Source organism: Centropristis striata, chromosome 7 (genome assembly GCF_030273125.1).
Source record: "Centropristis striata isolate RG_2023a ecotype Rhode Island chromosome 7, C.striata_1.0, whole genome shotgun sequence".
NCBI classification, from domain to species: Eukaryota; Metazoa; Chordata; class Actinopteri; order Perciformes; family Serranidae; genus Centropristis; species Centropristis striata.
This window is the reverse complement of record NC_081523.1, coordinates 4653773-4669541: the sequence shown is the minus strand read 5'-3', so window position 1 is coordinate 4669541 and position 15769 is coordinate 4653773. Positions and strand designations below refer to the sequence as shown.

General features: G+C 35.0%; 1 protein-coding gene across 3 annotated transcripts in view; it reads left to right on the top strand.

The window, feature by feature from the left end:
- The first annotated feature begins 3229 nt into the window (after positions 1–3229).
- slc4a4a (solute carrier family 4 member 4a) overlaps positions 3230–15769 on the top strand; it is a 99805-nt gene continuing 87265 nt past the window's right edge. For all 3 annotated transcript variants that reach the window (XM_059338152.1, XM_059338151.1, XM_059338150.1), the window contains exon 1: positions 3230–3317. In XM_059338152.1, the coding sequence (XP_059194135.1) occupies positions 3245–3317 (73 nt within the window). In that variant the 5' untranslated portion in view covers positions 3230–3244. The remainder of the gene's footprint in view (positions 3318–15769) is intronic.

Here is a 15769-nt window from a genome sequence, read left to right as displayed (position 1 = left end):
AAGTTGTTTGTCCACACATCATCAGCAAGTGTTAAAACAACTCTGATTGCATAGGAATTATATTTATCTATTTATTTTTATTCATCGCTATAACGACAGGAATGATTTTGCAGTGGTAGGATTGTTGCAAACACACTTTTCTTCCTCTTCTGTTGTTAGAACTTTTCAAAACAAGGCACTGATGAGCTGAATCTGTTAGTATGTGAGATTATGCAGCCAGCAGAGAATGTCTCCACGACCACCTGGAAGAACACTGTACTGCAGCTGACCTTTGACCTCTGAGCTCTGTGTCCAGGGTATCCCCCTGGTATTTTACTTAACCCCTGCTGTCCAGTCCACTTTGACCTAGAATGGGCTAAGTTGAGTTGGAGAACATTACTTAGGTAGTTATAACTCAAAATGAACTCCTTGATGTCTGTTTATCTTGTGACAAAGTTTTAGATTTCAATTTTGCTTTATTTCAGAGAAATAATTATATAAAAACCACAAAATCCAAATAAAAACCAAGCAGTAATTGCATTTACCACCATCTGCTTTGGATATATATACTAATTTAAACATAAAAATAATAGAAGTTATAAGTTTATTTGAAAGGGAAATTATTATCTAGATAGTGATGAAGTAAAAAAGTGAGATAAAATGATATTAAGACTAAAATATAACATTTCTTTATAATATTAAGTCTAAAATACACAAATCTTTGAATAGAGTTGTTAAACACTTTTAAATACATTCATAACAAAGTCAATTTGAAAATGTTTATTCACTAAAAACAAAATATAAAAGCTGAAAGAAGACGACAACATTGTAGTTACTGCACTCTGTTTGCGCATCACTATTAGATCCTTTGACAGCAAAACCAGAGGGCAGTAACTACATTTTTGGGGTCAAAGGTCAAATAAATCGTCATGATTTTTTTAAAAATTACATCATCAATACATGTAGAAATAAGTGTCATATCACTTATCTACATATAACTAATTTGGCTGGCCAGTTAAAACACATTAAAAAACTTTAAAGCAGTTTTTCTCAGTTTTACCCTTTGTGTAGTTACTGCAGTTAGACTCTATAGGGCAGAATATATCTCTCTAATTTAAAGGACATGAATGGCAATAACTTCCTTATAAAACAAACATGATTATGTATATGAGTCGACAAACAACTCTCAAACCAACGCTTAACAATTCTTCTCTCCTACTACTATTAATAATAATAATTAGAGCTGCAACAATTATTCGATTAATCAAACAATAATCAATTATTAAATTAACCGTCAACTATTCTGATAATTGAATAATTGGTTTGAGCAGTTTTCTGAAGACAATAAGTCCAAATTCTCTGATTTCAGCTTCTTCAATGTGAATGTTTCTGGTTTCTTTGTTCCTTTATGACAATAAACTGAATATCTCTTTGGTTTGTGGACAAAACAAGAGATTTGAGGACGTCATCTTGTGGTTTTTGGGAAAGACTGATTAATATTTTTCAACATTTTATTGACCAAACAACTAATCGATTAATCATTTAAATAATTGACAGATTAATCGATAATGAAAATAATCGTTAATTGCAGCCCTAATAATAATTTATAATATTATTATCAAACAAGTTTTTTTTTTTTGGCCAAACCTGACTTAAAATCACTTATTATTATTATTATTATTACTATTATTATTATTTATTTATTTTTAATTTCAGGATAACAATGAAATAATTTAATTAAACTGTAACAAAACACTTAAAAGTGTTAATAATTTATAATATTATTATCAAACAAGCTTTGATTTTTTTCTGGCCAAACCTGACTTAAAAATCACTGTTGATTTTATTATGATTATTATTATTATTATTATTATTTATTTTTAATTTCAGGATAACAATGAAATCATTTTATGAAACTGTAACAAAACACTAAAAAGTGTTAATAATTTATAATATTATTATCAAACAAGTATTTTTTTTTGGCCAAACCTGACTTAAAATCACTGTTGATTTTATTATTATTATTATTATCATTATTATTATTACTGTTATTATTATTATTATTATTATTATTATTATTATTATTATTATTAATAATAATAATAATAATAATAATAATAATAATAATAATAATAATATTTATTTATTTTTAATTTCAGGATAACAATGAAATTCTTTAATTAAACTGTAACAAAACACTAAAAAGTGTTGTGATTGTTTTCCAATACAAACCAATGTGTAGTATTTGCTTGTGTTTGTGTGTGAATGAGACATTTTTAGACTTTGATTGACTAATTGGAAGTTTAATATGTAAATTTGCTGTGCTTAATTTTTGTTTACGTTTGTGTTTATGTTTATGTCAGCCACTCTCAGCATGCAAACAGCTGACATACTGAGACTTACTGTGTCACTCCACCACAAAAACAAACAACTTCTTTCCAGCTACAGCGAGTCTGAATGAAACATTTTGTTTTCATGTCAGTGTTTATTGGGCAACAGTTGCGTTTGTTTTGTGGTGAGAACGAGCGTGTGTAGAGTATGTTGGAGAGCAGCGGAGGCTCCGACACGCCGGCCTGTTGCAGCCTTCTGAGTGTGTTGTCACTTAAGTAAAGCCGGCGTAATCCTGTAAGGGCGGATGAGTAGACAGACATGTGATGCCCCACTTGTTTCTTAGGTGGAGGGTGGGGAAGAGGGGGGGCTGGCCGGCATTACCGAGCAGATGGAGAGGCTTTGTAGTGTGTGTGGGCGTGCGCCTGATTAGACACAACACTGACTGACACTTTTTCACAAATATTTCCACCTCTAGTAATAAAACACACCTTGATTCAGTGTCAAACAGGTGAAATGTGGAAAACGACAGAACCGAATCCCGACAGCTTCTAGTCTCAGTCAGTCGGGCGTTTTTTTTGCACCAGTCACTCAATTAGCAGAGACTTCCTGTCCTCTCCCTCACCCCCCTCCGCCAGATTAAATCCATTACTTCGTACCTATCGACTGCGCACTTTGCCCTCCTCAAGGACGACACACATCCACACTTGGGTGGTTGACTAACTAACAGAAAAGCAGATCTTTTAAGGTGCTATCTCAGCTCGCTTGTCAATGAGGCTTTAAATTAATTTAATGGGTGGAGATGAGCGCCACCAGCAGCACCAGACTGACACCCAGTCCCAACTTACTGCAGGTGAATGAGCCGAGGAGATATGGCTCCACTTTGTCTCTGGAGGAGAAGTGTGAGCAGTCTTTCTTCCTTTTTTACTACTACAGGATGGAGGATGAGGCGGTGCTGGACCGGGGGGCGTCCTTACTAAAGAAAATCTGTGACGAGGAGGAGGTAGAGGGTGAGTTCGCCTCTTTCTTTTCTCTTTACTTTCTCTCGATGCGATCAAAGAAGACTTATTTTACTTTCCATGTGATGTCGGCATAGGGGTGTGCCATATTGTATCGTTCACGATAATATCAGTATTTTTTTTTACGGTTAAAAAAGATGCATATCATGATATTGGCAACGTTCCTACTTCTTGATGTAGTGGCGTAAGGCTAACAATTAAAGTTGTTTTAATCACAAAAAGCTACTTACTCCCTGTCGCTAAACACATGCAGCTTTCAAAATAAGAGCATGGTGTGTTATCAGAATCCACCACAGAACTTACAAGAAGACTGTCAAAATAAAATGCCTTAAATAAAACATACAAGAACCTTTATTCTCCTTTACAAAATGTCATTAAAATATGCCCCCAGAACCCCTAAATGGTTGTTTTTATTATTTGCTCATACTCAAGAGTCAAGACTAAACGTCTTTGTATTTGGCAACTGTTGAGATTTATACTTCACACTACATGTTAGATTTTTTAATTATTTATACAGACTAAATGTAATTTTCTATATCTTTTTAAGTATTTCCTAATATCGTCAAGAATATCGCAAAAATAGCCTGAAATATCGTGATATTCTTTCAGGGCCATATCGCCCAGCCCTATGTCGGCACCCAAAAAATACACAAAAATGTCAGGAAATTTCAAACATGACGTGCAAAATGAATCATTAATATGAAAAACAATTCAGTGTTAATGTTAAAACTGTTTCCTATGACTAAACTATTTTTTTAGACATTTTCAAAATCCTACATTTCTATCTTGTCTTTCTTAAACAACTTAGTTCCTCTGACTTTACTTTTTCCAAAGCAAGATGACTCATTGAGAGAGAGATACAGGAAGGATCTCATTAAGTCTGTTAGAGACGAGAATTTCACGCACTTCCTGCACGTACACTGTGGTGCTAACCTGTTTAGTGTGCTGGCATGAGAGAGATGTAGAACACAAAGCATGTCGCCCTGTGTTTACCTCGCTAATCCCCTCAAAGACCTACAGCACAACAAGAGAAAGGCTGCTAGAAAAAGGTCCAATATACTGAAGTGCCTGCTGATAATTTGTTAGGAATGAAACTGATAAGATAATATTATAGCTGTATTCTATTGTACGGAAGCCCTGAACCGCAAGTGAAGAAAATTTTTTTTGAGATGTTATCTCGTTATTTCGAGATAACACACCTATGTAAAAAAAAAAATATATATATATTTTTTTTTACATAGGTGTGTTATCTCGAAATAACGAGATATTATCTCGAAATAACGAGATAACATCTCAAAAAAAATTTTCTTCACTTGCGGTTCAGGGAATGCGTTTCGAGATAATATCTCGAAATAACGAGATATTATCTCGTAATAATAATAATAATAATAATAATAATAATAATAATAATAATAATAATAAAATCAACGGTGATTTTAACTCAGGTTTGGCCAGAAAAAAATCAAAGCTTGTTTGATAATAATATTATAAATTATTAACACTTTTTAGTGTTTTGTTACAGTTTAATTAAATGACTTCATTGTTATCCTGAAATTAAAAATAAATAAATAATAATAATAACAGTAATAATAATAATAATCATCATCATAATAATCATAATTATGACATTAACACTGGGATATTATCTCGAAATAATGAGATAATATCTGAAGAAAAAAAAAATTTTGGAAGATTTTTTTTTTTTTAATTCTTTTTTTTTTTTTTACATATGTGTATTATCTCGAAATAATGAGATATTATCTTGAAATAACGAGATATGATCTCGAAATAACAAGATAACATCTCAAAAAAAAAATTCTTCACTTGCGGTTCAGGGCTTCCGTACTATTGGCATGAGGTTTATTTTATTTAATTTTTTTAATTTAAACTTTATTTAACCAGGAAGTCCCATTGAGATTCAGATTTTTTTTTAAGAGAGACCTGGCCAAAATAGCAGCCAAAACTCAACAAAAGTGTCAAAAAATTAACATTTACAATAAAACAAGTGCAATATAACACAATATTAAAACATAATGAGCCTTATTAAGAAAAACAAGCACATGTCTCTATCACCACAGTATTGATGGTAGCTTTAAATTCATTGATTGATATCAGACTTTCTAGTTTAAGCTGCTACTCAATAAAATTGAGGCAACAGATTGCACGCAATATTATTTAGTATCACCATAATCAATTACAGATAAAAAAAAGTGGCTTCAAGAAGTTTCTTCTTAGCGCTGTAAGTGAAGCAGGATTTGTTTCAGAAATAAAACCCAAACTTTAGTTTAAGCTTCTTGACTAAAGTGACTAACTCAGTGATGTGGATATTAACCCTCTGGAGTCCATCTATTTATTGAAAATACACGTTTTATTCACAGTAATAACTTTATTAATATATGATATGTAGACAAGCTGAGAAAGCCAGTTAAAGTTCAATCATAGGAGCTTTCACAGTGTGACATTTATGTTTCTAGACCATTTTTAAAATGTGAATTTTCTCTCTAAAATGAAAACTTCCATTATTTTTAATTTACATGCAAGTAGATTGTTTTGTAGTTTTATTATTTATTATTTTTTCTGCTGTTTTTGTGTGTATAAATGGTAAAAAAAAAAAAAAAAGGTAGATTTCCATAAACACCTGTGTCTTTTTTGGTATTTTCGGCAGCTTTATACTTTAATTAAAATAAAATGAAAAATCTGACTGATAGCCAAGTTTGTGTGGAGAAAAAGGAGCCATGCATGTGATGTAAGGACAGACTGAAAGATGCTAAACAGAGACAGAAACGAATGCAGAGGAAGTTGACAAATTTGCACCAAAATCTCCTGGACTTCAGAGGGTTAAAGGAGAGCTTGTCATCTGTCCACATCCACACATTTTTAACCTGATTAATGCCACCGGGGATATACAGTAGTTGCTCTCCAACTCTCCTCACCTGATCATGACGCCTCTTGTTGCCTAGAGGCCAGGTCAGGTTTACATGGCGAGGACATTATCGCGCAGCCAACATCACGGTTTTCTTGGTTCTAGTCCAGCAGATTAAATGGTCTGGCATAGATCCAGGTTAACCTGCAGGAACCTCATGGTTTGTTTGGGTTCTTTGGCGGAAGTAAGAATGGTTCCAGCCATTTTTTGACAAGGACAAAACCAAGACTCATTCTTACTTAATTACTCAGAACTATACTATAAATGTATTTCAAACTGAGTTTAAACTGATCGACACAAAAGTTGCATCCACCACACTGCTAAAAAGGTGTGTCTAAAAACCAGATAAAAACACTAAATCTGAGGGAAATGATCTTGCTGCATGGACAGATAATTTCACTTGATAAGATTTCTTAAATTAAGATTATTAAATCTAGAAATAAGCATGTTGAACGCTTAAAATAAGAAATTAACTCTTAAAACAAGATATATGATCTAACACTTATAAATCTAAAGTTTTTTATCTTGGTAAGAAATAATAAGTTGCAGTGCACTCTGCTCGGGCCAGTTCATCGCTGCTGGCAGCTTTAATTTATCTTGTCAGGCCAGTTTCAGTTTGATGATGATATACCAAGTAAAACTGGAGACAAGCTCAAATAGATTTAGTATAAAATGATAGAACTGGATGGAACCCTTTATATGTTAGATTTGACACCTTTGTTCACATTTGCAACATTTAAAATTCTTTATTGAGCATGATAGTGTTTTGAAAGTAAAAAAAGATTCAAAATCTCATTTTATGTTGAACTAAAGAACAAAAAATGACACAAAATGTCCCAAAAAAGACACAAAATGACAAAAAAAAGACTCAAAATGACCAAAAAAAACACAGAAGACACAAAATGACAAAAAAGACACAAAATGACCAAAAAAAAGACACAAAATAACTCAAAATGACACAACAACAGACACAAAATGACCAAAAAAAGACACAAAGAAGACACAAAAAGACACGAAAAGACATGAAAAGGATTCAAAAATGGAGTTTGGACAAAATGTCCAAAAAAAGACACAAAATGAGAAGACAGAATGACCAAAAAAAAAACCCCACAGAAGACACAAAATGACAAAAAAGACACAAAATGACCAAAAAAAGACACAAAATAACAAAAAATGACACAACAACAGACACAAAATGACCAAAAAAGACACAAAGAAGACACAACGAAGACACAAAAAGGCATTAAAAGGATTCAAAAATGGACAAAATAGCCCCAGACTCCATAGAGTTAAGTAATGATAGTAAACTATTGTAGTTTCATTACAATACATATAACAGAGACAACAGTGAAACTAGCACAGCAGGGTCCCTGATGGCCGTCAACATTTAGTCAGGTGTCACCTCAGCTTGAACTCTGCTTCAGCCTCTCTAACTTCCTGTGCGTAACCAGCGTCTCAGCTGTGTCTGCATGTGTCCTCGTCTGCTGGCTAAATCTCTTTTTTGGAGTCTGGTCTGAGCTCAGTCTGCTCCCCGCTGCTCGCTCCGAGCTGACAGCCAGACTCAAAGACTGATAAAAAGAACAAAAAGAGATGAGGTAGCGTGACATTTCTCAAACTGTGCAAGATAAAAGTCTGGAAGAGGAGCTTCGGGCCTTAACTTTCTTTATCTGAAGCTGATTAGTCTGTTGTTTTACTCAAGCAAAACATTTGGTATCGGAAGTCTGCGTCACAGAGTGTTAAAGCTCAAGATAGAAGAATCACTGACGCATGCACGTAAACATTCACATCTGGCGTGACCTTAACGCTCGAGGCCTCTTTAAAGGAACACTCCACCGTTTTTTCATATTAAAACATGTTATTCGGGTAAGTAAGACGAGTTGATACAGACCTCTTGCGTCTCAATGCGTGCACTCAATCGCCCTGGCGCGCGGAGCTACTTGGCTAGCACTTAGCTTAGCCCAGTTCATTCATTAGGATCCAAACAGATGGACAGTTAGAAGCGACCAAACTCCTCCACGTTTTCCCTATTTAAATACAGCTACACGAGTAGTTAAACGACCAAGTATGGCGACACAAAATAAAACTTGTAGTTCACTTCCGCTCCCTCTCACTTCCGTCAGGAGTGATGATATTACTGCGCCGAGTCGAAGTGCTCCCAAGTGCTATTCCGCCATACATTATAGTTATCCTTTTTATCCGCTTCGAAAAGCGCCACGTTTTATTTTGTGTCGCCATACTTGGTCGTTTAACTACTCGTGTAGCTGTATTTAAATAGGGAAAACGTGGAGGAGTTTGGTCTCTTCTAACTGTCCATCTGTTTGGATCCTAATGAATGAACTGGGCTAAGCTAAGTGCTAGCCAAGTGGCGCCGCGCGCCAGGGCGATTGAGTGCACGCATTAAGACGCAAGAGGTCTGTATCAACTCGTCTTACTTGACCGAATAACATGTTTTAATATGAAAAAACGGTGGAGTGTTCCTTTAACCCAGGGGTGTCAAACTCAAATACACAATGGGCCAAAATGTAAAACTTGAATAAAATCGCGGGCCAACATTGAACAAATAAACCTTTTAATATATACCAAACATGTTTTGTTTTGCTTTAACATTAAATATGGAACCAGCAACGCTTATAAACATACAATATATAACTAAATAGTGCAGACATGCAAAATCAAATTTCAAATAAAAAACACATCAATGTCATTAATTTATTAAATAAAAGTTAAATAAAAATCGTATGCCTCTTTCCTATTTGCATCCTTCTGATTTAAATATCAAAATAAAGTTTTTCAACAGGTTAATACATTTAAAAATAAAATAACAATAATAAATCTAGTATTAGCGGTACATGCGCCGTATAATACCGGCAGGTCAGCTTTTATTTGATATTGGCTCGCGGGCCAAATAAAATTACACTGCGGGCCAAATTTGGCCCGCGGGCCAGAGTTTGACACCCCTGCCTTAACCCTTAATAGGGCACTCATTGAAATACTTGCAAATTCGTAATTTCAACCCTAGAGAATATTGGAGGATATTACATACAGCCAGAATTTGGACTGCTGAATGTGTAAAAAAAAACATACAGACCCGGGGGAGGGGGGTAATGTTTTGAGAAAAAAAATTACGAGATTAAAGTGGCAAATCCACGAGAAAATTTTTTGCAGATTTATGAGATTTAAAGTGGTGAATCTGCAAGAAAAAAAGTTGCTTTTTCCCCATTTTTTTCGTAAATCTGCGACTTTTTCCGCACAAATTTGCCACTTTAAACCTTTTCTTGTAGATTTGCCACTTTAATCTAGTAAATTTGCAACTTTTTTCTTGAAATATCATTATATATTGGCCCTAGTCTTGGCCTGGTCTAAATGTTTCATTTTTACATTGGAGGTCCAGGTCAATAAAGTGAATATTATTATTATATTATTACCATACTGATTGGTCAGATGTCATGGTGTCACTGTCTGTGACGTAGCCTGATCTTTGCTGATTAGCTGGAAGAAATCCATGTGGTTCTAGGACCAAACAGAGAGACATGACATGTTTTATATCCACTGAAGTTACCAAATATAGTTCTTTGCCCAATAAAAGATCAAATGTTTCTATTCCTGTGGTATGAGTCAGAGATATTGCGTGTTTCGGCTGAGTCAGAAGTAAAGACAATGAGGAATAATTTATTCTGACGACAAAAAGTTGTCAACATCTCTTCCCCCTTCCTCCAGCAGTATATTTTTAAAGCTGTTGTATTAGCATGCTGTCAGTGGTGTGTGGCGTGTTGCCATCCTCCCCACTGGTGTGGGCAGGTCCTAGCGCCACCGCCGTTACTGGGGAAACTGGCGGTGGCGTTGCCTCTCCTCAGAAATCTAGCGAGCTAAACAAACCTCCCAGCAAACACAAGGATTTAATTTCATTCAGTGTGCTTACAGGCAGCTCCAAAAGAAGTTCTTCTTCCACAGAGGAAGTCGTTTCACAAAGCTGCTCTGGCACTGTGCAAATCTTCCTTTCCAGCGCCTTGACTCAACTATTTTATTTTTTTCATTCCTTCTCCTCCATCAATCTCTTCTCATTCTCTCACCTCCTTTCTTGTCGTCGTTCAGCCTGTGCGACTGTCTTCACGCTCTGCTTTATTGCTCATCTATCAGTCCTAATAGCAGCACGCTCTTTGCTTCTTTCACTGTCAATCTCTTTATTCTCTTTAATTGTTGCCATCTGCTTCTGGCTCTGCTTGTCAGGCCCATTTGCTGTATAGAAAGTCAGATTGCTTCTTTGTTTGACTTTAATGTAACTTAATAAACCAGCGTGAAGGCAAAAGGTACCACAGCTATCTTTACATCATAAGGTCCAACTTTCCATAAGTTCATAAGGTTAAGGAGTCATAGATCACACCGGCGTTATCAAATTTCATGAGTTTTTCATGTTGTCACAATATAAAAATGAAGCCCTGCCATCAATTTCCCTATAAAGTTCTGCCTTTAAACTCCATGCCAGTTTTTGTTTGATGATGATAGGCCGAGTAAAATCAGAGATAAAGTCGAATATATTTAGTATAAAATTATAGAACTAGATGTTATCCTCATTTTAAGTCTTATATGTTGTATTTACCACCATTTAAAATTTGTGTTTCCAGTAAGTTGAAGTGAAAAAAAGAATTATGGGGTCATATTGGTGACACAAAATAACAGAAAATGACACAACAGACACAAAAAGACACGAAAAGACATGAAAAGGATTCAAAAAAGGAGTTTGGACAAAATGTGCAAAAAAAGACACAAAATGAGAAGACAGAATGACCAAAAAAGAACCCCACAGAAGACACAAAATGACAAAAAAGACACAAAATGACCAAAAAAAAGACACAAAATAACTAAAAAAGACACAACAACAGACACAAAATGACCAAAAAAGACACAAAAAGAAACTAAAAGACATGGAAAGGATTAAAAAATAGACAAAATAGCCCAAGTCCATAGAGTTAAGTAATGTTCTATAATTTTATACTAAATATATGTTGTATTTACCACCATTTAAAATTTGTGTTTGCAGTTCAAAATGTTGACCCAGTAAGTTGAAGTGAAAAAAAGAATTATGGGGTCATATTGGTGAGATTGTGCTGAAAACAATTATACCAACACGGCATTGTAAACATTTTTAAGTTGTATATACAGGCAGGATGAAAAGGATTCAAAAGCAGACAAAATAGCCCAAAACTCCAAAGGGTTAAAATAATTGCTAAATAATTTTCAATGTACCAATGTGTTTTTTTAGTGTCACGCGATGGCGTAAAAAGTTTTAGAAGCTCTTTCTGTACCGTGAACACTGGCAAAATTACACATGATAAGATAAGATAAGATAAGATAAGATAAGATATTCCTTTATTGATCCCTATGGGGGAAATTCAGGTGTTGCAGAGTAAACAGATTAAGATTTAGCACGATATCATCAGTTATACAAGTACAATATTGTCAGTGTTAGGCCATATGTTCAGCGTGTTTACTAGAAAAGATGAATGCTGGTTATTTTTGTCTCGGCCTGTAATGCCGTCAAGGTTTTTTCTGCACGATTGATCTAGTGTTGTGATGTTATCCCATAAACAGAGGAATGGTACCATCTTTGTTGAACCAAAAGCCTGGTGGGCAGCAGCTTCTGTGGGTGATGTGGGTCTGTCTCCAACTGTTGTCTGTTTTCTACTGGAGAGTTCCTCCGTCTCTCCCTGACTGTCACTCATTCTGCGTCATGTGAGGGGAAAGTTACCAAAACAAACTGATGGAAAAATAATTCTATTGTTGTATATCTACAGTTATGGAAACAATTCTAAGACCACCATTTTTCTTCAGTTTGTTGTTCATTTTAATGCCTGGTACAACTAAAGGTAGATTTGTTTGGAAAAATATAATGATAACAACAAAAATAGCTCAATAGAGTTTAATTTAGGAGCTGATATCTGGACATTTTCCATTTATTTATTTCCTTTTTATTGATGATAACCAAAATCATTATCAAGAAAACCATTTAACATGGTTTTATTCATAATGATTTTGGTTATTATCAAGAATGTTTCTGTGACTGTAGATGTAAAAATGACTTAAAAAGACACAAATTGATCAAAAATAGATGCAAAAATGAACAAAAAAGACACAAAATGATAAATAAAGATGCCAAAATGAAGAAAAATGACACAGAAGTATCGAAATAGACACAAATTGTCCAAAAATATATGCAAAAATGAACAAAAAAGACACAAACTGATTAAAAAATGATATGCAAAAATGAACAAAATAGATGCAAAAATGACCAAAAACGACACAAAATTATCAAAATAGACACAAATTGTCCAAAAATATATGCAAAAATGAACAAAAAAGACACAAAATGATTAAAAAAATAGATGCAAAAATGACCAAAATATATGCAAAAATGACCAAAAACGACACAAAATTATCGAAATAAACACAAATTGTCCAAAAATAGATGTAAAAATGACAAAAAAAGACACAAAATGACAAGAAAAAAAAAAAATACAGTAATTGAAAAAATGATTAGGCCACCTTGTTTTCTTCCGTTTCTTGTTCCTTTTAATACCCGGTACAACTAAAGGTACATTTGTTTGGACAAATATATCAATGATAACAACAAAAATAGCTCAAAAGAGTTTAATTTAAGAGCTGATATTTAGACATTTCCCATGGTTTTCTATGGTTTTCACTTTGTGACTTTTTTGGGTAATTTTGTGTCTTTTTTTGGTCATTTTGATACTGCCTCCAGCGGCCCCCAGGTAATTTGAGTTTGAGACCCCTGTCTTAGATGTTAGATTTGGAACCAACATTAAAGTCTTCATACTCATTCATTCATTCTTCATGATTGTGTTCTGACAGTAACAAAAACTTGATATTCAAAATTTTACAATGTTTTTTTTGTGTGTGTTTCTTTTGGGTTCATAATGTTGATCCAGTAAGTCAAAGTGAACCAATAATGATCAGGTAATATAGGTGAAGTTATATCAGGTCATATAGGTGAAGTTATGCTGCAAAAACAAAAACACTAGCATAGCATGGTAAACATTTCTTTAGTGGTTTATACAGGCAGAATAAAAAGGAATCAGACAGGGATCAAATAGACCAAAACTCCAAAGGGTTATCAACAGGTCCATAGCCAGAGGAGCAGAAAGCTTCTGATTTATCTCTGATTTATCTCTGATGATCTCTTCATGTTTAAAATGAGACAGTTTTACCATCTCTCGCTTCTGATGCTGCGTGTTAGCTTGGTATGCTGAACTGTCGTGTCAGTGAATTTAGATGAACCCCTAAAAAAGAAAAAACAAGGCATTGTGGTACGAGTGAATAATGAACGCTGTTGTGCTCCAAGAGGGATCATTGTTTGTTGTGTTGCGGGTTTCGGCCACTTCCTGGTTGGGTCATGTGCAGTGCTTGGCTCAGCGTGACCCAACATGCTCCAAAAGGCGACTTTTGACACCGATCGCATAGAGCCCTTTGTTTCTGGACGACTTTTGATGTTTGCCCTGAAAGGTTGCTTTTTATAGCCTTCCTCTACTCAGGAGGCAGAAAACTGTGGTGTCAAAAATGCCGACGTTGTTGAAGGTTTCAATAAGGTTTAAAATTTTGAGGCAACTGGGAACACATATTCAACATTAATTAGTTGCTTATTAGCATGCAAATAAGTGACATATTGTCTCTTAATGAGTCATTATTAAGTAGTTATTAATGCCTTATTCTGCATGGCCTTATTATACAACCAGTAAGACATTAACTAAGAGTTTTCCCTCAATAACCTCAGAATTATTGCTTATTAGTAGTAAGTAAGGAAGTTGTTGTATATGAGTTACGATCTTAATATGCTTTACTTTGTATGGACTTTATAATCTCTACATAGCGGTGAACGTAACCATGGAAACGCCAAATAGCCACCTCCTCCAGACCTTTGATGTGACTGGTGGCTCCTTTTGGATGATTGGATGAGGATTGGTAGATTGTAATGTCAATCATTACTCTACAAAGCGGGTCACTGGTAGACTAACATTGGTGCAAAGTGACCCACTTTGTAGAGTAATGATTGACATACAAAATAAAGCATATTAAGATCTATGTTAAGAATATGTGTTCCCTAATCTAAAGTGTTACCGACAAAAGTATTCAGGTATTAGAAAGAAGGTGAAGAATTATTGAATATTATTTAGTTGAAATACGGTGTGACATTAATAAATCTAAAACCTATTATATAGTATAAAGTATTATAAAGTATTGACCACAGTGGCCAATTTAAACATTGACATATACAGTACAATATACAGTTCTATCAAGTGTTGCTCCCCCAAAAAACTGAATGTGTGTGAATGGGTGAATGAGCGTAATGTGTAGTGTAAAGCGCTTTGGATAAAAGTGCACCCCATTTACCATTTACCATTTAACACACCCGGACTGTACTTCTGTCCTTCACAATAAAATACATCCATTCATTCATTATCCTCCACTTATCCGCACTCGGGTCGCGAGTGTCGGCTGGAGCCAATCCCAGTTGACATTGAGAGAAAGTTGCCAATCCCAGTTGACCCTGGACTATCAGGCTGACACATAGAGACAGACACTCACGCTCTCATTCACACCTACGAACAATTTAGAGTCAAAGTTTTTGGCTGTGGGAGGAAGCCGGAGTACCCGGATAGAACTCCACACAGAAGAGCTGCAGGCTGGAGTCGAACTCTTGCTGTGAGGCAAGAGTGCTAACCACTAGACCACCATGTAGCCACAACAAAATACAGAACAGTAAAAATACAGATGGACTTTTAAGATCGTCGCCTGAGTGTCGCCCAGGGATTCTTACTGCTTTCTCTCATCAGAGTTACTTTCGTATTGTAATGAGACATGTAAATCTCCATGTACATACATTAAATTTCACACATAGATTGTTAAATATGTATAAATCAATTATACCTACACTGCTGGTGGCGATCTTTTTCTAAATGACCGTGAAAACACCTGAAAGTGCGGCATTGCAGATGTGTCTGATTTGGGATCCAGTCTCTATAGATCAGTCAATCAGGGAGTTTCAGTGGCGTTTAATATCTTCTATATTGCTTGAACAGAAAGCCTGTTTGCAATATGGTTCAATGCTTTGTGTAAACACACCAACACAATGTATCACCTCGGTATGTGGATTAAATTCCACCTGGAATTCCAGCAGTAGATAAAAGTAAAGATAGTGAGTTCAGAATAAATGCCTTGTAGGTGATACCTCACCTCCGCCAAATGACCAACACTTCCTAAAATAGATGTATAGCATGTTGGCATGAAATCCACGTCCACTGGAATGGCATGCTATTAGCAAACAGTCTGGTCTGCTTGTCATTATTTACCCTAAACCACTCAACTACATGTAAAACTGCACGTCTTCTTGGTGTTGTGCCAACATGAATAACAGGGATGTAGTCATGCGAGCAGTTATGGCGTCTTCACTGCTACTTTTTTTCAGTTCAAATGTTTGTTTTGACAGTGTAGTGCAACCTTTATAACC